The sequence below is a fragment of the Periophthalmus magnuspinnatus genome, chromosome 17 (assembly GCF_009829125.3).
Source record: "Periophthalmus magnuspinnatus isolate fPerMag1 chromosome 17, fPerMag1.2.pri, whole genome shotgun sequence".
NCBI lineage: Eukaryota > Metazoa > Chordata > Actinopteri > Gobiiformes > Gobiidae > Periophthalmus > Periophthalmus magnuspinnatus.
The window spans coordinates 10,972,851-10,999,185 of NC_047142.1; the positions used below are offsets into that span (position 1 = coordinate 10,972,851).

Below are 26,335 nucleotides of genomic sequence, written 5' to 3' on the forward strand. Positions count from 1 at the left end.
AAAAAAAAAAACTTGTATTGATCTCTAATGTTTATGCAATATCTGTCAGCTTTTATCCATAACCTGATTTTGAACCATGAGTAAAAACTTGTTTTAGTTTGAACTTTTAGCCCCGTCCACTTAGTCCTTTCTGCCGCAGTGACCTCGCGCCATGACACAGAAACAGCTTTTTGTCAGTCTTCAAAATGCACCATGCCAGAGAATCAAGTGTCTGGTGTCATGTCAGACAGTTGTTTCCCATTCCCATTATTTCCCATTCTTAGTAACAGGGCCAGCTCTAGCTATAGACAAGGGTGGACACTGCCAATTTTAACTTTTTACCCACTCTAATACAAATACACATACCACTCTGTATTCACCCACATACATTTTGTAAGAATGTTCGTTTATGGTGTAAGCATCAAAGAGGACCAAGAGTCTGAAACATAAAGTCCGAAGGGTTTAATGAGTTCCACACAGGTAAAGTGAAAAATGAAGTGATGGACTCTTCAGAAAAGATAAGAAGAGAGTCCTGAGATGTGCCCGTTGACAGTTTTTATAGTGCCTCCCAATGAGTGTGTGTATGTGTGCGCATGAGGAGGGTCCTTCCACGATGTCCACGCTGGTCTGCTTAGTGTCTTCATGATTCCATAAGTCTGCACCACACTGGGGGGCACATGTTATTTACTCTAGCATCAGTAAATCAAGATACCAGTTTGACGTAGTGCTGCACAGCTAAGTGTAGATACCTTACAATTTTCAGTCCGATCGTCCAAATTCAACAGGGTAGAACGGAGCCTGTTTAGTAACGATGCGCCTGATTGGCCGAAAAGAGGTGACCCCGTAGCTTCTGCATTAGTTGATGCACTTAAAATAAACGTATAGAATATGTATTACTGCCTCATTGTATTTCTTATTTAACTACTTTTACTGTACGAGCATTGATATCGACAAGAATAAATGGAAATTAATACCTTTGTGTGAACGACTGGGTAGTTATGACATCAGAATAAGTTTCATTGCCACTGAACTAAAATTCTCAAACTAGGACCTTGCTTTAGTGTTGTAATAGTGCAACATAAACCAATGAATAATAATGTCACAGCTGCCCTGGGACAGACTATAAAAATCATGGCTGCCTTTGTGTGTTCATGGCCTCCCATCAAACGGAGATATTTATCCTCGGTTAAAGGCCTGCACCTGATTTTGAACCATGAGTGACCAAAATGTTTGAGAATTAAGTGTTGGCTCCACCCACTTTCTGTAATCTGATGTTGAACCATGACGGAGAAAGCATTGACACGACATTGTTTCTACATGGTTCTCATCCACCCGCATGTCTGATTGGCTAACATTGTCTGTACTATATTATTCAGTATCCTATTTACAAGCAGCTATTATTATATTGTTTATTTGAATAGGGAACACAGGCAAAAACATTGACTATCTGTAGCAGAGGTGTCCAACGCATTCATCATAGTGTTTATAGCCAGAGCTAATTCACTGCTATTGCTGGGTTTCAGATAACATCACAAGATTCTATAGGCCCATAATATTTGATACAGATGGGATCATATACAATTAATATTTTTTCAGGTTCTGTTATTGTACAGTGAATTTTAGACTTTGGTCACAAATAGAAATAGTCAGGTTCAACAATTGTGTATTTATCTTTGGAAATTCCAGGGCTGAAATTGTCCAAATGATTCTAGTGAAGGTGTATTGAGTTTAACACAGTGAAGCACTTCCTGTATTACCACATGACATCACAAGGTGGAATAGACAAAATTTTCAGGATTTATTTCATTCACACTAACCATGTGTGAAGGAAACAAAACACAACTCTGGGTATGTTTTTGATGAGGAAATAATATTATAACATGGATCAGAAAACATGTATTATAGGCTCTTTTTAAAGAGTTTTGTTTTTGGCTTTGTAAAGTATTGAGGACATTTTCCAGACAGGGGGATGTATTGAATTAGGTTTCCCTCTTTCATTTCCTGTGCATTTGCCAGTGCATTGAGGCGCTTCATTGGGATGTTAAGCCTGAGCTCATTCACAGAGCTGGGTTTGTTTGTGGAGGAGGGGCCCGCAGCTCTGAGAGGTTCCCAGGGGAAAGCAGCCTTCTCTGGCCCAAGAGGGTGACACTGAGGCCTGCAGGCCCCCTTCCAACATGACACCACAGAGGGAAGGGAAGAGGGGAAAGACGAAGAGAGGAGAGGCGAGAGGGGAAGAAGACCAGGGGAGGAAGAATGAGGGAGAGGGAGGAGGAAGGCAAGGAGGAGGAGAAGGACCAAGGGGAGAGGGAGAAGAAAGAAGTGAGGAAGAGGAGGAGGAAGAAGGAGGGGAGGAGGGAAGAGGGGCTCATTCCGAATTCCCTCACTGGCCATGAACCTCCTAGCTCCTTAAGTCGAAACTGGATGTGCGTCACCTTCTGCAATGAGGAGGAGTGTACGAATAGTCCGCTGAGTTAGAAAGGGGTTAGGAAAAGAAGCCTGTATGCTTCCTTTCTTGCCTCCTTTAACATAGGACCTCCGGAGCTTCCTAACCAGCAGTAAGGGGCTTTAAGCATCCCACAAGACGGTGCGCTTTTCCTCTGAAAGTTTCTGAACACAGCCTTTGCATTAAAGGTTTTGCCTAAGACTTTAGTTCAACAATACATCTATCTGGATAAATCCAACTTGTATAACCTTTTGTGGACACCATAGAGCTTCAGGCACTTTGTCTGTAGACTACATAATGATATGGGCCTAAAGGAACATCACTAAACTTAAATCCTCATGGTTCATTTGCATAAATTCCGCTGATGAAGCCAGTGCACCGCCATGTGCTCGGCTGCAGTTTTGTATGTATAGCAGCTTATTGAGAGTTTAATAAATGCACATTTATTACATACAGTAGTGGAGATGTGACATTTACACTGTTGTCCAGGAGACACAGGAGCCAGCAGCGGGGAGGACATCCAGCTAACCACCACCATCACCCACGTGGACGGGCCCACGGAGATCTACAAGATGACTGGCAAAGAGGCACAAGAGTAGAGTCTACATGCTCCAAGGATGCTACTACTACTCACTACTGCCCCCTACCCAACCACCTCCCCCCTGGTCCTATACCCCTCTTCCCCGTCTCCCCCCTCTCCCCCGTCTCCCCCGTCTCCCCCCTCTCCCCTTCACCAGTTCAGTCAACACAAAGGCAGACTGGAACATTCCTTTTCCAGAGACTGAATACTATCTTATCAGGTCCGGTCATTTCATTGAGAAAACCATTTTATTGCCAAAGTTGGATTTGATAATGAAACTTGATACAGGTCAGGTACATGCCTCTGTTATTGGTACCAGTAAAGTAGTGACTGGATTTGGAGTGGAAGTACTTTTATACAATGTGGAAATATTCTTTAAACGTGCACTGTAACTTTTCTAGTGGTGGGTCTGCTGTTTGCCTGTCTCCATGGAGATGTCATTGATTTGCTTGGAATGTTCCACAGTGTGGTATTTAAATGATCTATCTTGTATTTATTCAATTAAGAAGCATTTTATTGAAAAAAATGAAAACTCATTTTAATTGTAAACAGGCTTACCTTTCCACAGATGTGACCTGTAACATTACCATTATAACATCATCTGCTTGTCTCATTGGAGATGGATAGGTTTAATGCTGTACTAAGGAACATTTCAGGCAAAGCATCTCTATAGAGACAAGCAGGTGGTAGACCCTCCACCAGTGCACCTTTAAGTCGAAACATTGGGAGTTTTAAAAATGGTCACCAAATGTACATATTCATAGGTTTAAGACAAACAATTTCTCCCTAATTTGAAGGACTTTGTGAGGACCTTTCATGATTCAAAAGATATATTTAATTTGAATTGGTTAGTTGCTATGACTACAGAGGACGGTTGCCATAGCTTGAAATCCATGAATATTTACATAGACATTTTAAATTCTTTTATTAGATGAATTGATGAACATAATTACTCAAAATGTCAAATACACAAGAAATTTTTCCCAAATGCTGTTGATCTGGCAAAAAGATTTAGGTTAAATACTAGGGATGCACCGATCCAGCCGATAGTTTGGATATTTTGCAGATACTTAAAGCTAGAGACTGAAAACAGCATTTCCTTCCTTTAAACAAAAATAAAATATCCAAATGTGTTATGTAGCTGTTCATTTATATCGTAACGACAGAACAGCTTTATATAAATAAACATTCTTGGTCTTTCTGGGGAAACTACAACCAGTAAATCGTCTTATTACACCGTTTTATTTGTCCAACTAGGATATTTGGAATCGATATTTGAAAGCCGATATCTGATACCAGTATTGGCTTGGTGCATTCCTATTAAATACTACTACTCTATTCACAAGCTTAACCAGATATATATTTTACTCAAGGATGTTAATTGCTTTGCCATAAAAAATAAAAGTATTTCATTTGATACACTCCTGTTTTAAACTTAATGGTTAAACCTTGTCAAGTTGCTGTAGCACTCCTCTCTTTTTGTTTTATATAACCTATTTCACATTTACTCTTTTAGGCCATGTGGGCATTCATAGTGTTTTTATATTGAGGTAAAGCCTGTACAGACCACCCCATACTGTCCACTCATTATGTTACAATGTAGATATGTATTTTTTTATAAACTGTCAACTCTATCAAATATACATGCTTCTGCTATCATCGACAAGTGTTATTTGAAGTTGATTGTAGCCTATTACACTATTTTTAGTTCATTTTTTGGCTTTTTATGATTTTATTTAAATAAAACATTTACATAATACTTGAGTTTTGAGTGTGATTGACTTGAAGAATGGGAATGTTTTTGGGGCTATAATCCATTAGTTGTTTAGTTGATTAATCGGTTGATGAAGTCTCAGTTCAAATAGTAGTTTTTGCATGAACTCCCCCTGCAGGTGTGGTCTTGTGAGTGCAGTTTAGCTCAGACACACAGGCCGTGTCCCAATCCGCCAAAATGCCCTTAAATGCACCGTTCGAAATGTGCGTTGAAGGGCATTACGTAACTTCCGGCGCGACAAGTGCTGTCCCATTTCAGCGCACCCGACGAATGCGGACGAAAATGTGCCCAGCGTTTCCATGGAGATCGACCGTAACCGAAGGCCATGTCCCAATTCGCCAAATGCATCCTCATCGAAGTACCCGGCCAAAAATGTGTACTCCTCAGTGTAGCTGCCATCTTGCTTAAATGGGACAGGCCTACGTTACGGACCGTACTTCCACCGCTGTCTTTGCGCGTACGTTATTTTTAATAATGATTATTTAATAGAAGAAGAGTTAAGGTGTCGTCGTCACATCTGTTTTTCTGTTTAGACTGAATAAAGATTTCGAACTTCGAACAGTGCATTTAAGGGCATTTTGGCGAATTGGGACACGGCCGAAGTGTGCATCTATGCACTGATGGTGCTGAGTTGATCTACCTGACTGTCAAATATAATCTGCTGATAATTATATTGTCTTGTACAAAACGTTTGTACATAGATTGTACATGGTTTCTTTTTGTGTTTTCTCAAATTTAAATGAAATGTATTTGTTTTCTAAAATGGGCTTTTGTCATTTTCTCCAAAATCCTAGATTAGTTACCAGGCCTTCACCCATATGAACTAGCACTACATTCTGTAAAGGTTTCTTGCTCTTGTGCATCACTCTTACCTTGTTGGGAGGATAATTCATTCTCTTCAGTTTAGCAAATATAACCTACCCCAGAAAGGCTGCATACAAACCTTCTGCATCCTGATCATTTTTATTCCATTCTGGGACACACATGGACAAAATTGTTGGTACCCTTCGGTTAATGAAAGAAAAACTCACAATGGTCACAAAAATAACTTGAATCTGACAAAAGTAATAATAAATAAAAAAATCTATGAAATTTAACCAATGAAAATCAGACATTGCTTTTCAACCAGGATTCAACAGAATTATTTAAAAAAAAATTACTTGTATAACAAGCCTGGACAACCTTCATTAATGAAAGGTACCAACAATTTTGTCCACATGTGTATCTGCGCAGGTGTCCACAGCACAGAGGACATCAGAGCAGGTATCTGAACAGCTGTCACCTCTACCGGAGCGAAGTACAATCCGTCAGTAGCCTATTTTTTTTTTATTTTTTTTATTTATTTATTTGTTTCAGACATTTCTGTCTTAAGTCCACAAAAGCAAATCAATTACAGGGAACAGGCCTGTCCCATTTCGGCACGATGGCGGCTACACTGAGGAGTACACATTTTCGGCTGAGTACTTTGATCGGTACTTAGGGGTGTACTTCGAAGGGTACCTTTGAGCGGTGCATTTGGCAAATTGGAAAAGGCCATAAAGGTACAGTCCTAATCTTTTGAGGGCTTTTGCCACGCCCCCGTTTTAGTCGACCAATCGATTGGCAGCACATGTCTTAGGTCAGCTGTAAATTTCTTGAGAGTACCACAGCTCTACCATGTTTCAGAATTAAGGGGTTGCCAGTTGTAAAATGTTGGCTGCAATTTTCACTACAATCCTTAGATTCCTGTCTCTGGATAAGGGAGCTGCTGCCTCTCCACGGTGAAGAGAGGAATGAAAAGAACTATCTTAGCTGTCAATTGTATGAGGTAGACAGGAAGTAGAAAGATGACAAGAATTTCACAATAAAACAAGGGAACGTGAATATAGAGGTTACATTTTGGGTTATTTTGTTACTCCAGCCTTAAACCTGAGTAGAACCTCTATATTTTCATCATTTAGCGGACATAAAAGGATGCACATACACCATGTACTTTATAAAATCCTTTTAATAAAATAAAAGCAACTAGCCACAGCTTAATATGTAAATAAGTAGTTACTTAAAGGGATTATATTACGCAATTTATTTTTGATCTATGTCAAAAATATTGTTTCCTTATCACAAACAGACCTGGAACAGTGTTTTGTTTCATTCACACATGTTAAACACACAAACCCTGCATATGAGAGCCTAAATATGCTCTCAAACAGAAAACACCATGTCATGTGGGAATACAGGAAGTGCTGCACTGTGTTTTTAAACTCCATACATTTTCACTAGAATCATCTGGATCATTTCAGCTCTGGAATTTTCAATCTCTACTGAACAAAATGTAGCTGTTAACTTAAACTATCGCTTCATGACATCACAAGGTGGATCAGAGCATTGTAAGCTTGAGCTGAGATATAGACAGACTAATAATAGGATTACTCAAACGTGTGTGAATGAAACAAAACACAGAATACTCAATAACTCAAAACTACTTTTAGAGCTTAGATTTCTAAAATTAGCCACCCTTTGCTTTGATCACTGATTTGACGTCTCCTGTATGTACATAAAACATAAAAAGTGGTAAATGGCAAGTTTATTTGTATAGCACAATTCATACACAATTCAAAGTGCTTTACAGAATAAGGAAGACATTAAAATCACATTACAACAAATCAAAACATAAATAATCACAAATAATCATCATAAAATTAACATTAAAATTGAAGAGTGCAGAATAATAAAAAGAAAAAAAAGTAAAAAATAATAAAAATACACTGAAAAAAGAAGGTGTGTCCAAACTTTTAACTGCACTGTATGTGTGTTGTATTTGTTGTAATATTCTAAAAAAAAAAAAAAAAAAAAGGTAAAAGTAGCCTACATATTATAGTTTAGTAATAACAGACAACTTTGATAGTAGCTTCTAACTTCTTCATCCAGAATTTCATGAAAGCTGTATCACATTTGCACGAAAAGATCTACCAGGGACTTGTAATATTTTGAAAAAGAATCAGGCGGACGTTACGCGTGCCAACGACCATTAGCTTTACGCACAGTCTCCGGAGAACCGCCTCTTGGCTTCGTGTAAACTCGGCTCTTCCCGTGGCTAAGTGCCTGACTCGAAGGGAGGAGGAAAACCCTAAGGGAAAGGTGGTAGACTTCTATGACAGAAATATTCAAAACCACCAAATACTGAGGCGAAGAAAAGACACTGGGCTGTTTTCCCGTGCGTAATTCGAGTTTTTTCCCGTGGTAATTTGGTGCGTCTTGGAGAAATAGTGCCATAAAAAAACGTCTCCTCCCAGTTTGTTGTCGGATACAGTTGATTCTTCAGTGGACTTGTTCGGGGTACACGGGCAGAGGCGCGTGGACATTGGCACGGACAGGTAAGACAATAGTTGTACCGTAATGTCTCTAAAAATGATCCATTACGCGCGCGGTGCAATCTGGTGAATTTCATTGACTTGAGCAACAGTTGGGTGCTGCTGCCATGTTTTTAGTCTTGAGTCTACCATTCCGAGCAGGGGCGGAACTGAAAACTTAGACCGTGGGGTTATTGGAGACAGGGGGTCCATTTAGATCTATTATGGATCTATAATGGATCTAATATGTAAAATATGCAGTTCTCGCTTTTTGCATTAGATGTGTCAATGCATTTGTAATATGCTTGTTCAAATAATGCTCATATCTGAAATTCTGCTGTTTTTAATTATGTATAAGACCAATTATTGTGGTTTAAATTAGGAGTGAAGTGAGTAGGCTAATGGTAAGGAAGTTTAAACTCTCAGTCATTTATTTCCTTGATTATTTACATTGTAGATTCTCACTGAAGTCATCAAAACTATGAATGGACACATGTGTAATGTAGTAAATATAAAATAATCTGAATACCTGTTTTGATTGTTAAAAATAGCCACCCTTTGCTTTGATCACTGGTTTTGTCTTTGACATTTCCTGATCCTGACATGGCACACCTGTGAAGAGAAAACCATTTCGGGAGACTTCATCATGAAGCTCATTGAGAGAAAGGCAAAGCAAAATGTGGCTACTTTCAGCATAGTAATATATATTTTTTCTTTGCTACACAATTATATCTTGCATCATATATTTGATGTCTCCTGTATGTGTAAAATGTATAAAGTAGTAAAGAAGAAACGCATATATTCAAGAAAAAAACATTTTTTTAATGAGATGGTGTGTCCAAACTTTTGACTGGTAGTGTACATGAAACGGCTGCCATTTGGCCAAAGCATTCTTGCAAAGTAAAATTTGAAGAAAAAGATTTCAGGCCACCACAAGAGCTACTCCATTCATAAGGTTTACATTGTTGCTGTTTATTACATATTTAAATCTACAGTATGTTTTTCAGTTTGGTTGTGTTTATTGCACTGTTAAAAACTTCTCCACATCTCCACAAACCTGACTTTTATTTGGCCTGGATGAGAGCCTCCTCCTAACTGTTTCCACAGAAATGACCTTTGACTATAATCTTCCGCAGTATGACATAAAACACATCTATCTATATGGAGAATGTTCCAAAATATGGTTTTAACTTTCAATTTCTTGTCTCGTGTCTCCATAGAGATGTTCGACAGCATGGCATTTCAGGTGTAACACAGGTGTTATAATTGTTCTATAGTCTCTATGGATACAAGAAGGTGACAGACCCTCCCCCTAAAAACTTACTACCAGAGGTGGTAGAGTAGCCAAAAATTGTAAGTAAGAGCAACAGTACTTACATAAATAATATTACTCAAGTAGAAGTACAAAGTAGTGGTCCAAGGAAATACTCAAGTAAAAAAGTATTTGGGAAAAATAATATGCAAGTAAGAGTAACTTAAATAGTAACTTCTGGAACGTAACATCTGATTTATCATTGGAAGTTAATATAATGTTAAGGACAAAATTAATTAATGCACAAAATCTGGTATTTTCAAAGGATAGAAACAAAAGTGAGACAAACTGAATCATATCTGAAGGAGCAGTGCAACAAACAAATGTTCAGATCATTTCATATTGTCGACATAAAGCTTTTGTCACATGCAGACTTACAGTGGGAAGAGTAACCACAACTTTTACTCAAGTAAGAGTACTGTTACTTAAAAAAAAAATAAAAAAAATAAAAAAAATATTACTTCAGTAGGAGTAAAAGTATGCTGCTAGAAAAGTACCTAAAAAGTACAATTTCTTTTAAAAGTTACTCAAGTAAATGTAACTGAGTACTACCCACATGTGCTTACCAGCTTCAGAACCTGATTATTAGGCTGTGCTTTATTACTGTGTGGCTGGCTCACTTCACAGACAGATTTGACTTTGCTCCTGTGTGCTCCTCTTAACTATCTAACCTCTGACTTGTGGAAAGTATTATATTTTTGATGACTTGGCATGATTGTGTGTTTTTTAATTATGCAATGTCCCAGCTGTAGTGTGTCGGCTGGATAACAGACAGTTACTACTGCTTGTATTTTATAGGCAATAGGCAATTTATAGGCAGTAACTTTTAACTACTGAAATAAAATATTTACCTGGTATTTACAAGTAGTAATGGGTGATACCAGTGAGTTTTGTTTGTAATACTTGAATATTTAAATGCTTGAAAGTCCTGCACTACAGACTAGGGTTGTCAAAAGTATTGGAAATCAGATACTAATTGATACTAAAACTAATATCGAAATTAGATACTAATTTGAGCAGGTATCGATATTAAAAAAGTCACATTCACTGGACGGAAATGAATCTTTCCTGAATAGCTGTAGAATGATCTTGAGCTGTATCTGAACAAGTATAATGGGGTGACATCATGCTCTGCTCTGCTGCGCCAACTGTAAAAACATCTATTAGAAGTAATCTGATGAAAATAAAGTTTGTGTGGAGTGTATTTTCCTTGTAAATCCAGATGTAGTTCACCTTCTCTTTCCTGATTGGAGCTTTCTGAACTGTGAAGATTGATCCGGCCGGACAAAGGCACAGAAGAAAATAGACTTGGCCTGTAATTTTATCGCAGGACGGTGGAGCACCAGCACATCTGTGCACAGAGCAGCACAGCTCATTTGCTACAACAACTACTACATGAGTGTATGTATGATGTGGAATCATCTATAAGACACATAAGACACATAGACTAGTGTACGCCCATGGACCAGTGTGAAACCTACTGGACGACTGAGGGATTACACAGATATAAGGCCACATGGGAATATAAAAATGTACTACCATTTAATGTTGAAAGTGACATTCTGTTGTCTAAAGAAAGAGTTTTTTTTTATCATCGTTGTGGTGTTGAAATCAGTATCAAGTTTATTCCTTAGTATTGAAAACAAGTTTGAAATTTTACAACATTATATGCTAGTACTTTCTTTTCTATTCCCATGTGGCCTTATCTGTGTAATCCCTCAGTCGTCCAGTAGGTTCCATAGTGGTCCATGGGTGTATAATAGTCTATGTGTCTTATATTTGTTCTGATGCAGCTCGAGATCATTCTGAAGCTTTTCAGGAAAGGTTCATTGCTGTCCTGTGAATGTGACTTTAGTATCAATACCTGCTCAAATGAGTATCTAGTTTCAGTACTAGTTTTAGCATCAATTGATTCTGATTTTTGATACTTTTGACAGCCTTACTCCACAAGGAGGTAACACTCCCCCTAACACACACACACACACACACACACACACACACGAGCCTTTTTTCCACTGGCATGGTTCGCTTGGGGCCGTCTTGGAGCAGGTCTGTTTGGTGCGGGTCGCTCCAGCCAAGTTGCGTTTCCATGTTCCAGACACAGCTCCGGGTCCTGGGGCACAGCTACGCTCCGTGAGACACTGGTGTCACCCAAACATTACAAATGTTTTCTCAATAAATAAAATCGTCTTTGAATTATACTCGTAATTATAAGCCTGGTTTCAGCAATTCACAAAAAGACGTTTAGTCTGTGGAGCTGTGAGACATGGCTGAAGCGAACGTAAACACTAAACTACTTCTGGTTTATCGTGAGCTTTTTTGCTTTTATTTCTCTGTGCATCTACACAAGTGGCGTGCATCCACAAGCAGGAAACAGCAGTTACATTTGTGCTTTGTTATATTATACATATCGACTCAACATAAAGTTGCTATAACTGAAAATACAGCATCATGTCAGTGTTTGGTGAAAGCTTATTATTTTCTGTTTAGATCTACTTTTGCCATCTTGAGTCTGCGATCAGTCTTTCCCAATGATCTTGTTTCTTGTGTATCCACTAGGAATGGGACGATATCGCGATCAAAAAGGTCTGCAATTAATCGTTCATGGCATATTTAAAATAATCGTGATCATCGCACACAATTATAATCACCTTTACAGCACCAGACTGCCTCATGTTTCCAGTTTCAATACAATGTTTAGATGTTAGTTCTGGTGTTTGCCCACAAGGGGGCCCTCTATTATAGCAATGAAACTTGTTAGCTTCTGTGCCTATAGCTCAGGAGTGGCGAACACACGGCTCTCGAGACGCATGCGGCTCTCTGCCAATAGGAATGCGGCTCTTTGCCTCTTATAATATTTTCTATATACTGCGGCTCTTTGCATTGGTTCATGTTTCACTTATTTTTTTTCTCTCTTAAAACACATTCAAATCCACCAGGGCTTATTAAACCAAATAATAATCAATATATAAAGACTGATTTATCAGCTTTTTTTACGCTGCGTCTGACACGTGACCGCTCGTCATCTGCGCGGGTTACGTCTAAGGCCGCGAAAATAAGTAAACATTTCATGCACGTGCAGTTACCCTCGAGTCAAAATGGCAAAAAGCAAAACTAAACAAAAATATGAGGATGAACACAGGACATTTCTGGAAGAATGGGGAGATGCTTACTTTTTTATTGAACGGAATGGCAAATCACTACAATATCACATTTCAAGGCTTCAAATCTTCAGTGTCATTTTAGCCTCTCCAGGCTCATATGGACAAGGAATTCCCCAAAGGTTCTGAACTACGCAAGCACAAACTGAGCACCTTGAAAAGCCAGGTAAAAAGACAGTCTCAAATGTTTCAGCAATGGAACAAGCATGGAGAAACTGTGACACTTGCATCCTTTAAAGTGGCGAAAGATTATCATCCCATCACTCCAACAAGTTAAGAAAATCTGTGATGTGGTTTGGAAATAACACCTGACTTATGCTTGTGTTAATATTTTAATAAGATAAGATCTGCCTTTATTAGTCCCACAGTGGGGAAATTCCAGTATTGCACCGCACAGTTAAAGAACAGAAGGAAAATGGTACATGCAATAAAACAAGATAAGATCAGTGCGTCGTGTGGCTCTTTGACTCTTACGGTTGAAAATTTTGGCTCTTTGTACCTAACTTGTTCGCCACCCCTGATATAGCTCATGGCTAGTGGGCTGTGGCTCTCATTTATATCCTCCACTCAAGAAGGTGAAGTCTGATATGTGGAATTATTTTTATTGCTTTGAAAAACAAGCCCATCAAAGCGACGAGCCACCAATCTGCTCAAAAAAAAGTTGCAGCTCCAAGGGCAAACATGAGCTACGTATATATACACATTTACTAGACAACCATCCTGTATTGTTTGACAAACTTTATCTGAAAATATCCATCGTAAGTAACATGCCATGTGAAATAAACTATTGAATGTAGTTTGTGTTAGTTTGGATTTGTATGAATAATGGCACGCGCTTGTGTCGACTTTGCTATCGCTAGGTTAGTGTTAGCTAAATAGCATTTTGCACAGCTGATTGCAAAACTAACATACATGACCATTCACACAGACTGTGGCTCCCTCTTTATCACTCAAGGAAAAGCAGCGCATGGTTTTACAACAACCATGAATTAATCTGAATACCTATAATTTACCGTCTTTCTGTGTAAATATCTCATGAAAACCTGCGGCTTATACTCAAGTGTGGCTTATATATGTACGAAATGTATTTTCTTTTCAAATTTAGCTGGTGCGGCTTATATTCAGGTGCGCTCAATTTACGGTATTTGACGTTTTAGTGACTTTTTTGATGTTTTAGTGACTTTTTTTAGTCTGAGCTAGTACCTGGATCCTTCAAACAGGGTAGTACGGTTCACTTTCGGCAGTAGAGACACTTGTGACCAATATCTGATCTGATTCCAAAGTGAACCAGTGGAAACAGGGCTATAGTGCACCTTTAAGTTTTTGAAGCTAGTGTCCATTGAGTGATATGGGGGACCGTAGTTGCATGCTAAGCTGAGAGCGAGCTAGTCCTTTTGCACTGCGCTGTGTGTGATGCATGTAAAGTGGTCAGGAGGAGACAGGAGGAGTGGACACTGTGTTTTCACTATAGAGTTTGACATTGTAAAGAACACCCAACCACAAGACCACCAGAGAAGTGCCCTGGGAACACTGGTGTAGAAGTTAGGGAACAGCTAGTAATCATTTGGGCCAAGGATGTGTGTGACTTATTGTTCAATATATGATAGATGAGAGCCAAAAGTATTGAAAATCAGGTACTTATTGATACTAAAAACGAAATATCAAAACTAGATACTCATTTGATCAGGTATTGATACTAAAAAGTCACAGTCACAGGATAGAAATGATCCTTTCCTGAATATCTTCAGAATGATCTTGAGCTGTATCAAGTATAAGACACATAGACTAGTATACACACATGGACCACTATGAACCTACTGGACACTGAGGGATTACACAGATATAAGGCCACATGGGAATAGAAAAGAAAGTACTACCATTCGATGTTGTAAATCACATTATATCATCGCTATCCTTATCCTTCGAGTCAAGGAGGCAACGCCAATCAACATATTACAGGTCAGATCTGTGGTGAGGCAACCTCACAGTAAGACAGTCAGTCAGAATGCATGTTTTTACAAAGTGTCTCTGAGCAGTAAAAACACCCCAAATAACAGAGCTGATCTTAAAGAGAGGGTATATTGCAAAATCAACTTTTTGGAGCTGTCTGCCATGTTATAACACTGATACTTCTTCAAAAACATGCCTGACTGGGTTTTAGATGTCATCCATGGATGTTTCAGTAATCTAGGGATCTCTTATGGGCCCTATTTGAACCCTCCTTATGGTTAGCAGTATGATCTTGCCTAATTTTCACCCCCGAAGCCTTGTCTGCACAGCTTTTCCATAAATATACAAAACAATACACTACAACTTCACAAATCTGATGCAATGTGCAGTAGTTTCGTTAGCGAAATACACGCTGATTGTGTTGTGATAGCATCTGAAGGAAGAGTGACTGACTGTGAGAAGCAAAGGGAGGGGGGACTCAAAGCATCAAAAACAAACATTTTGATAAGTTTTTTTCTGCAAATACAGCATTTCCAAAATACACAGTGACAAATATGTTATGTTTTGGCTATTAATAACCCTTAATACCATATATTGGAGGATTCCGGCAAAGCAATATCATCTCCATAGAGACCAGCATGTAGGGGACCCTTGACCAGAAAAGTTTTGCTGTGTACCTTTATATGGAAAAAAAAAAAAAAAACTATAACTGGATTTTTAAAAATGTATTTGAAATTGCACGAAGATGATTTGATTATTGTGTGGATTCTGTGAAGATTTAAACTTTAATTTGCACTATTTACAAATATACTTCGTGCATTTTATGTCTTCTGTGTGTATATAAAATGCAGAAAGTAATAAAAATAAAGAAAAAAAAAATGAATGAGAGGATGTGTCCAGACTTCGGTGCAGGAAATACACAGTGGAGATTTGAGTCTAAATATTGAATAATTTCTTGGTTGCTGTAGTAACACGGAATGTAGCCGGACCGGATCTACTGCTTGGACCGCCGCTGACAGGCATTTGACAACCAGCCAATAGGAGCTCACCTGTGCGTGTGACATCACTGTACTTCCTCATAGCTGTAAAGTTTATGTACACTTAAACTATAATGGTTAATAGTTTGTGTTTTTTTTTTTTTTTTTTAGTTTTAGTTTGTGTTTTTAATCAATTCAACTGTTTGTCTGATTTCAAAATAAAACCACCATATAGGGAATTATAGAAATGGGTTGTAGCCAAATATTGTACTGAAGTAATAGCGCTGTTACTTCAAAATAATATTACAAGAATTAGAAGAAAAATATTAAATTATGCACTAAATCTGTTAAAGGATAGATATGAAAATTAGACAAACTAAATCATATCTGAAGGATATGTCACTTTACTCAAGTAAAAGTACTATTACACTCTACAATATGTTACTCACTCAAATAGGAGTAAAAGTATGGTGCCAGAAAAACTGTTTTGTTAAAAAGTGAGTCAGGTAAATGTACTTGAGTAATTGTAGACTTGAGTACTAGTATATTATGAGTTTAAATCTGTATTTTTGTCATAAAATAGAAAATTGGAAAGTCCCACAATATGTCTTTACATCTCATTGTAGCTTATCACTAGGCTGACCACAAACTCCGACTATACGTATGTGGAGAAATGTAGTAAAAAATGTCAAGAATCTGTGAGAAATTTGACTTGAAAAGAGTAGCTAACACAAAATGAGATGTGAATTTGGGGATGAGCAACATCACAATTTTTACTTTGTTTATTTGTGATAATCTGCCTCTGTGAGTTCGTACTTCACTGTGATTGGTTGAATGCCCTGTAGTCATTTTTTCCCATGCCTTTGAGTGCAACTTGTCTTTCCCCAGTACAGATATTAGCTGTATATGTATATGCAGCTTTTGAGGTGCAGGTGTAGTCTTGGGAGTGCAGTTTGGGTCAGATACATAGAGATACGTAATAGTTTTGAGAGTTTTTGCCACGCCCCCTTTTTAGTCGGCCTAATACAAGGGCCGTACGAGGATTTGGACGCAAACCTGCGACCCTGTGCCAACTGTCAGTAACAAGGAATGTTGGAGCAATAACATGATAACATTTTTTTGACATAATTAATTTTGTGACTAAACTCTTCCCGCAACTACATTTCAAATAGAGCAGCTAAACTGGGCAGTACCTTGAGGACTAAAGAAGAGAGTGAGGCGGGAGGAGGGGCGGGGTCTGGGTAATAAAGAACAGTGATTGGTCTAACAGCTATCCACACTTGAAACTCCGCCCCTGCAGCCAGACGTTTGTAATCAGTAACTCCTGACTGTAATCAAGGCAGTCCTACGTGATGTCACACAGTACTTGTAATTGCAGAGGCCACTGGAGGCAACACACACCCTGTTTTTGAACACAAAGCTGCAAATTTGCCTAGTTTGCACAAAAAAAACCCAAAACACTGGGAACAGTTTAGTAGCAAACAAAAACGTTGATTTAGTGTCTCGTTCCATTTTAAACACACTGGGGCTTTCACAGCAGCTGTAGACCTATAGATTGTCAGAGGGTGGATTCTATGTGGGCCAGTAATAACATGTTTTAGCTACAGCGTGTTGTAACTTAGAGGAAACACACATTTATGGTACTTGTAAAAAAAAAATCAAAAGTTCTAAAAATGTCACTCCGGTTTAGTTAAAACGTCTTCTGCTTGGTGTCTGTCTCTGCTGCTCCTGCGATCTGATTGGGCGGTACACAGGAAGTAGATAAGCAGTGTACGTGTTGGGGTGAAAAGGCGTTGAGGTAGATATGAGCTTTTTTTTTTTTTTTTTTTTACAAGTTTACTAAAGTTCATGGTTGAAGGGGCAGGGTTGTCAGATGTATCGAAAATCAGATATTAATTGATACTAAGGAGCAGGTATCGATACTAAGAAAGTCACATTCACAGGAGAGAAGTGAACCTTTCCTGAATAGCTTTAGAATGATCTTGAGCTGTATCAGAACAAGTATAAGACACACAGACTAGTATACACCCATTTACCACTATGGAACATACCTTGACGACACATGGCGATATAAAAGAAAGTACTATTATTTAATGTTTAAAATTACAATCTATTGTCTAAAGAAATAGTAGCATAAAGCTTCTTTACGATGTAATTTTGTAATGTATTGCCCAGCCCTAGCTAGCATCACAGTTATTATAAGCAACATAACATTAATTGATAGATAGTGGTAATTACACTACTAGTAGATGTTAATATTAAAGGTACTGACTGGAGATAGCGCGACACCTGCATGGCTCTGTGGAAATAGAAAGTTAAAACTATACTTAGAAATACTCTTCATGGAGATACATAAGTTTCATACCGTACTGTGGAAGGTTATAGGCAAAGGAACAACATTTCCGTGGAGATAAGCAGGAAGTAGGCTTTTATTCTGCACTCTTCTCTTTAAATGTTAATTTTATGAGCATTATTTATGGTTAATAAATGTTATTATTTATGGTTAATATGGTTAAGTTTTGGTCTGTTTGTATTGTGATTTTAATGTCTTTCTTATTCTGTAAATCACTTTGAATTACTTTGTGTGCGAATTGTGTTATAGCTAGGTTTCAAATGGTATCAAAACATTCTATAGTATATATACAATACAATAGTATATATTTAATACAGATGCTAATTTTTGTTATAATACAGTTAGTTTTAGTCTAGACACTAATAGAAATGATCAAGTTCTTTTGGATATTTCATGATAAATAATCAATAGGAAAAACTGTCTCTTTTCTTACCTTTTATTTTAGCCTATTTTTGTTAAGACAAAAATAAACTACAGTTATTTTGTGTTGAGTAATTACATTCTTTGTATAAATAATGCGTATTCTAATATCATTTTAGTATCAAAGAATTCAATATCAACTGTACTTCTGTATTTCTTAGTCCTTCCTGTCCAGTCGGATTGTTATTAAAATAGAATTGTTTGTTTCTAACGAGAGATGCACTGATCTCATACTGGTATCTGATAATGAACACATTTGCTGTATTGGATATCGGCTTCCAAATATCAGTAATAAGTCTATTTACTGGTCAGGGTTGACCCAGAAAGTTGTGTTTGAATTTTTATTTGTATAAACTAACTTGAGGGATAAATAACAGCTGCATAACACATGTTGATGTCCTGTCTTACTTTCCTTTTGTTTTCTGTGTCTGCACTGGTATCGGTTGATATCGGGTATTGGAATTTGAACTGACAAAGCTGGATTGGTGTGTCCCTATTTCTACCTTCTCTTGACCTGAGTGCAGTGATATTTTGTGTGCCTTGTATTTCTGTTACATGTTGTGTGTATGTGGATGTAGGCTGATGCGGGCTATTTATGTGAGCGCAGTATTTGTAGTACTAACAGTACTGCAGTATTTTTAGTCCAGTCCCCCACACATGTCCACTTGTGTCCACCTGCTGCAGGCTCTTCTATTGTGCCACAAACACTCAGAGGATGTGGCAGTTTGGACAAGTGTCTCTTATTATGATCTTTGTACAGACACAACACAAGTACTGCAGGTAATGCTGCTCAATTAATCATTTGGTTACATAGAATTTGGCAATACGTGTGTGTGTCTATATATATATATATATATATATATATATATATATAGACCCCCCCCCACACACACACACTCTGCACAGATGTTTCAAATGATTTAAATGATTTGCAAACCACAAAATCTGGTGTGATATCAGAGGAACCATGATCTGACAGAAATGAGAGGTTGTTTATGAGTCATTTTAATATCCTTATAACATCATAGATCTGATAATAATGTGATTCTGAGTGTGTGACTGCAGCCAGTGCTAGTGCAGCCTCTACAGCTCAGTGATTGAATGCTGGAGGGTCTTTCACATGAGGCAGGGGCAGTCCATATATTAAGAATGAGAAAAATTTGTATGTGTCCCCATCTGCAAATAGAGGACACATACTAAGGCACTGGCAACATAGGCCTGTCACAATAACAAATTTTGATGTGCGATTTAATACAGATGATAAACAATATTGCAACTCATTTATGCCTCTAACACAAAAACCCAAGAGCAGATTACCCCCAAAAACTATTCTAAATCTACAATATTGTTACAAATTCATGAGCTGCAATAAACAGTAGAATGAAACACTTTAGTACTGAGTTTGTAACTATAATGAGACATAGAAGTTATTAATTCCACCTTTTATGGCTTAAATCTTATCGTGTAGCCAAAAAATAAATATTGACCCCCAAAGACTATTGTCCCAGCTTTCACGTATAGAACGATAAGTCAATGTAGTAATTATTGTGACAGGCCAATGGCAACACAGCTTCAGTTATACCTTTTTTCAAATATTAAGAGCACAGGCTTCATACTCTGTCTTTAAGGTTGAGGTACACTTAGTTAAGGAAATTTTTCCTGTGCATTTGACCCATCAGGAGCAGTGGGTGCCTCAGTGCGGCGTGTGTAGACCCATCTCTAGATCCAGAGAGCTAGGAGTAACCAGCTGGAGGTGTAATCTGTTCATGTGCATGTTTTAGGTTAGGTTTTATTAGGTATAGACTTTGTATCTGCGAGAATAATAATAGCATTGTCTGTTAATGGTTTGAACTATTGCACTATACTTAAACCCAAAATGTTATTAGTGTTATTTACTGTACTATAGCATACAACGTAAAGCAATTTCTCATTCAATATTAGTCTGTGTACAAGTTAAACATTGTGAAATTAAAATACATACTGCCCTCTACCTGCAAGTCCCTGCTTTGCATGTTAAGTGATTCATGTTTCTCAAACTGTGGTACACAAGGTCCTTCAGGTGGAACTTGGACAGCTTGTCAGTTTGTGGGTTTGAATCATTTAGAGTTCATTTTATCCACTCTTTTGTCCTCTTTTGGATAATTTCTTGTTTAGAACTACAGTGGAAATGATGTATTTCACTTTCAGACCTGGTTTAGCCCTAGATCAGACCTGGAATAGTCCTGTTGTATACTTGGTTTAGCTCTGGTGTCACTCGGAAAGCAGAATCTTTACTTCGGTGTGAAAGGTTTGAGAGCCACTGTTCTATATGAATGAGTACAGCTGTGTAATGGAGTCAGCTGCAGTATCTGTTTGTGCCACATGATGGTGCTCTATAGCCACATTTCTCTGAGGTTATCTTCAGCAAACAGAAGCAGGACTTTGTAAGAGAAGCAGAGGCCATCTTTTCTTAATTAGGCCTGTCATGTATAATTATAGTTTACTGACTACACCTTTCAATACAGACTCTATTGTATTGTTGACTGAATGGTATCTGTATGCAATTCCGTGTAGGTTTGTCAAAAGTGCAAATCAGACACTGATCGATACTAAAAATAGCATCGATCATTTTTTGTCTAAATAAAGTGTGTTTTTAATGATCATCGAGGTATCAAAAGCCCTGCGTCTAATTTTTTCCCATGTATTTGAGCATATTTCTTCTTGTTCCTGTAAAAATATATTGTATAACCAGCTCTTGAGGGTCAAAATAAGTCCACTGTGCGCTGCCTGCATATAATTAAGAAGTATTTTATTGTCTCACTGTCAGGAAGTGCACATTTGCAGGCTAGTTGTTGTTAGCTTTATCGTCTCTGCAAACCAATTAAAATGAACTAGTTAGGTTTTCCACATTTTAAGGACAGGACAAACCAGGTACAGCGTCTTTTAATTTAATCATCTCGACACGTCCGGAGCGGTGGGTGAACACAATGCACAGAGAACCCACCCAGACACAGGGAGAACACGCAAACCGGACAGTCTACCATCTCCACCCAACTATAAAGTGAAGTTGAATATTCCCTTACATGGCTTTTATCTGCACTTTCATATCGTGTCTTTAGTTCATTGATTGCATTTCTAACCCAGTCTTTGCATCATTTTGCAGAACAAGAAATCCAGTCCAATTTCAAGTCACAACATGTCAGATCCAAAGGAGTAGTTAAATGTAGATAAGTTTGGGACAATAAGTCTACTATAGCGATAGCATTAGCTCCACACAGTCCTGCTGATAATGCCTGATTGTTTTTGTCATGTTAAAGGAATGCGTGGATGAAATGGCCCAAAGTTCACCTGCCTCCCCCTCACAGGAAGAAACAGTTCACCTACTTCCTCCGTGTAGCCTACGTGATGAGTACGGAGGCCCAAATATGGACATCCTAGACAGGGAGAGGCAGCTAGACAGACAGGTACTAGCAACAGTAAATGGAAAGGATTTTCTTTTTATGGAGAAATAGTTTGGCATGCAATAGAAACTAGATAATACACAGCTGCAGTTGCACAATATGGAGGCATGCATTTGATTTACAATGGACTTCAATATCAGGGCTTTTCGTTGTCGTAGAATTGATATTATTTCGTTTTGATTGATACTTTGTAGTGACATCACTCTGGGGGTGTTCTGCATATATGTCTATGTTGAAATGTTCTGCAGTGACCATGATGACACAATGCACACATTAGCAAACACAGCCAAAAAGTTTTAAGTCTGAAAACTTAAGAAATATGTGATCAATACGAGCATTCACGGTCCTGTTTAAGTTTTGGATTTTCCAACAACGACGATGAGAATACAAACTGTAAAACTGTTAGCTAATCCTGGCTAGCTTCAGACTGTAATTTCATGTGTAAGAAGTTTGTTTAACAGCTCAAATCACCTCACCTTTTGTAGTTCCAACTAAGTCAGCTCTTTCTGGTCAGAATGTGTTAAATTAAAGCTCAGATTAAAGTGTAACAAAGCCTCAGACAGAGCAGTGCCTACAGTTAGCAGCACACCTAAGGAGAATGTTAATGAGATCGGCTGCAAATGATCAATTAATCTGAATTTTACTAGACAAAACATTAACAACAAAATCTCATTCACAATGCCGGTTATAGGTGCACTATGGTGGAGGATGTGCCCACTCGTCTCCATGACAATATGTTATGCTGAGGATGTTCCGCAGTATTGCATTAAACTGCACTAAACAGGTGAGGTGACACTTCTAGACCAACAGTTCAACCAGTGATCGCAAATGGGCAACAAAGCCATGGGCGGAGATAGGGGGTAGGTGAAAACTTACATTTTCTGAGCATTCTGAGCCTCAAATGCAGAACAATACAGGATTATTCAAATGTTTGAATCAACAGAAATACGACGGTAAGTGTCATTATATAAAATCTCACACATATGTCCCCTTTAAGTGAGTTAAAGTTTTTTCTGATCCACATAGAAGACTTTGCTCGTACTATGCTGCATTATAATCAACACCAGCCTGGCCTTAACATTAGCATCTCAAAAGTGTAGCAGTGTCGTCCAACACAAGCCATTCATTTAGCCTCCGTGACAACTCCATCTTTCTCTTTATGCCTTGAATCTGCTGGCTGCTGGACACTGTCACTCAGATAGATGTCCCTGATCTGTAGTTTCTCTCTCTCCCTCTATGGAAAGTACCACAAAAGCTCAGTGTGCATCGCTAACCCAGCCCCAGTCCCAACCATTAGCTCTTTCACATAGCCACTAACACCTGTAGCATTTAACATCTTCTTTAGCTCGCTGCACCCTTATTTAGGACTCCTGAAAAGGCCCCTCTAGTTTTTATGCTAAGGCTACAATGCTAGTCTGTTTACTCAAAAATCAGGTGTTCTATTGATGCGATACGATTCACGGCGTCTTAACAAATGGGGATGTTTTGTTGTTGTAGGGTTTTTTTGTGGAGGTGAGAGGGGATGTTTAGTGCTCAGCTGCCGGCCGTCCTGGTTGGGACACTGGCTCCTTGTTCTATGTCTGATGTAAGGCCAGAGCGATTAATTGACTAATCGGGACTAGTCTAGTCATTGTCTATTTTTTTTATAATCATAATTGTAAGGAAAAGATTCAACACTAAATACTGATTGAATACTATGATGAATGTAGCGATATATATCTTGCTTTAAAATGTGTTATCATGACACACCCACATGAGTGATATATAAGACCAGTGTCCTACGATTACTACTATCACGACACTAGCATGCTAACGCTCCTCCATCTCTCCTTGTACGATTCAAAACAGCTTGCATAATCCGAGTCAGAGCTGAGCATGTAAACATATTGCATGTTTTTGCTGATTTGGTTGTGAATCAATATTCCTGTGCTTTGTCCCTGCTGTTATCTGATGTGTCACCTGTCCCACTTTGAGAGCATAGTGTTTCTTGTTTGCAGAAAGAGACAGGACACACGCTGCCTCGGTGACTCAGCTCTTCGTCTCCTGCCCCTCTCTCTTGTTTTTCACTTGTTACTTGTTTCATCTTTTGTTTTTCAGTCGTGTACATCCTGTTGTATGGAGGAGAGGCTGACTAACTGTTGTGTTCGACTTTCTTATGGTGGACTCAGCATTGTCTGGATTGGACAAAGTTTGCAGATTTGTAGGGCACAGTGAAGTAGGGCACAGTGAAGTAGGGCTGCGTGAAGTAGGGCTGCTTGAAATAGAGCGAGTGCAATATGGATTCAATAAGAGTAGAATGTGGATGAATGATAATGTCTGCAATATTTAAATTATTCACTCAAAATTTTAGATTTTTTTAATGTTTGACACCTGGTTCAGAGACTTTGACACATTTTTTCAAGGTTTTTATTTTGTCAAAGTTAAGTTGTGGTTTTAGAGTATATTTAGCATAGTTTAGCTCTGTTTTAGTCACTGGCGAAAGGTAAGAAAGTAAAAGTAGTGAAGTACTGTCCTTAAGTAAAGTACAGATCTCTAAAAATCTTACTTAAGTTAAGTGGGTACTTTTTACTTCACTTAATTTTTGCCGGAACTGAAAAGTAAAAAGTACTTTTCTTCTTACATAAAATCATACAGTACTATATTTCTAGAGCATAACGCGTCTAACAGTAGCAAAAACCCACTGGGGGGAGGTGCAGAGAAGTGACGATAAACCCGAAGTCTATATGGATGCCTGTTATTTTATTTTATATTTATTTACCTTTATTTTACAAGGACAAAAACTCAATGAGATTAAAATCAAACATCAAATTTACATGTCATAAGAGCTTTTATTAGTTCTTAAGTAACATAAACATGGACATGGATTGGTAGCAGCGCAGTCAGGGAGGGCCAGGAATCATGTCGCTCAACGGCAAAATGAAAGAGCAGACGTAAAAAAAATAGAGCTAGCATTGAACCAGCAACCTAATTTTGAATATGAGGTGTAATTAACATGCATACTTTTTATTTTTAACTTATGAAGTCTTTTGAGGTGTTTATTTGTAGAACATGTCCCAAAGTTGACCCCATCCTCCCTTGACCTGCCTGTGTGGAGTGAGGCCCTAGACTAATGGGCCTTGGCTGTGTGCTGTGCAAAAGGATCTAAGCATGATCACATGGGACATGTTTGAGAAAGTGACTCCCAGAGCGATTGCAGCGTTTGTGAATGGTGCATTATACATGTCCTCGTGTGACCCCAGACAGCTTTATCTCATCTGAGCATATAGTTTAAGTCAGGGTACATTTTGGGGTCGTATGGGGTCAAGATAAATCGCAATTAGCAAGTCACAAGGCTACCATTTTTGAACTACCACCATTTCTTCCACAAACAACGAAATATCCTGTCTTAGTCTGCAGAACTGGTTCACTTTAAACAATTTGCGGCAGTCCAAAGTTATTTCTCACTTACTTTATGTATTCCAAGCATCCTAAGTATTTACCGTGCTGAGTTTATCATCAATAACAACAACCAGCATGGTAACACGCACCTCCGTCAATAAAACGCTTTCTAATCAGACAGCAGACTTATTTTTACCTCACGAGCTGTTTATACAATATATCTGTACTGGGGTAAGTTTTGGTCAAATACATGTGAAGAATTGTGTACCGGCCCTTTAACTGCAGCAGTAGAACCATCAGCCTCTCCATCTCCTCCTAATTTTCTCTCACAAATCCAACTCTACCTTCACTTTACCTCTCTTCTAACCATAGACTCTGTAAAGAAGTTGACTGAGTGAGTGTGATGTCACCCAAGTGTTCACTTCAGTCAAATGAAGCTCATCGAGGCTAGAGCAGTTAAAGGGGCCAATTTGGAGCTGAGTTGCGTATTTGGAATTCCGACGAGTATCATAGCAACTAAAGAGCCAATCCGGAGCATGGCTGTTGAAGGGAACACCTCTTCCCGCCCGCACCGCTTGTTTAGCAGGGAGCGGGTGCTTATCAATGCTGTCAGTCAAACATGTTGGTAATGCTAGTAGGAGCGACCTTGTGGAAAGAAAGCAGCTGATTTGTCTGTTATTAATGTTCATATCTTCAGTTACGGTCACAATAGAGAAATAAAAATACCAGGATCATGTAGAGCAGGTTAATACGAACATTTTAAGGCCAAAATGACGAGTCTGACAGCAGCAGTTACAGAGAGAGGAGTGACAGCTTTTCAATGTAAAGTGAATTGGAGCCTATGTGGAACATGGCGGTTAGCAGGTTAGCTATGGCCATTTATATAAACAGTTTATGCTTCTAGCCCATATTAGTTTGAACCACCTGTTACTCTAATGGTGAAATCGCACATCTGACAATCTAACCCACAACCTGCTAGCATGTGTCTTGCTTTAGCCTTGACTCTATCTAGTATCTTTACAGTACATAATCAGGTCATGTTTTGTGTTTGATAACACTGTGATCATTGACGTACTCTTGCGTACAGCTGTAGATTTCCAGGGGAATTGGAAAACACAGCTATAAATCCACAGGGAGTGTTCAATGTAAACATGTCCACTATTATCTCATCAGTACTGCATACAAGACGTAGTACAGTGTATACAAGCACACTTCAGTCAGGGACTTCACTGTAGCAGA

The 26,335-nt window shown here is 38.4% G+C and overlaps 2 protein-coding genes across 3 annotated transcripts in view; both read left to right on the top strand.

Moving 5' to 3' along the window:
* Positions 1 to 4,765, top strand: part of wls (Wnt ligand secretion mediator) — a 34,394-nt gene extending 29,629 nt beyond the window's left edge. The window contains exon 12 of the mRNA XM_033982926.2: positions 2,912 to 4,765. Coding sequence (XP_033838817.1) covers positions 2,912 to 3,021 — 110 coding nt within the window. The 3' untranslated portion in view covers positions 3,022 to 4,765. The remainder of the gene's footprint in view (positions 1 to 2,911) is intronic.
* Positions 1 to 26,335, top strand: part of gng12a (guanine nucleotide binding protein (G protein), gamma 12a) — a 53,311-nt gene that overhangs the window by 431 nt on the left and 26,545 nt on the right. Inside the window, exon 1 of one of the 2 annotated variants that reach the window (XM_033982507.2) lies at positions 7,834 to 8,129. The exons of the other annotated variant lie outside the window; for it this stretch is intronic. The gene's annotated coding sequence lies outside the window, so the exon portion shown is untranslated. Of the gene's footprint in view, positions 1 to 7,833; positions 8,130 to 26,335 lie in introns of those variants that run through there. 2 annotated transcript variants of the gene reach the window in all.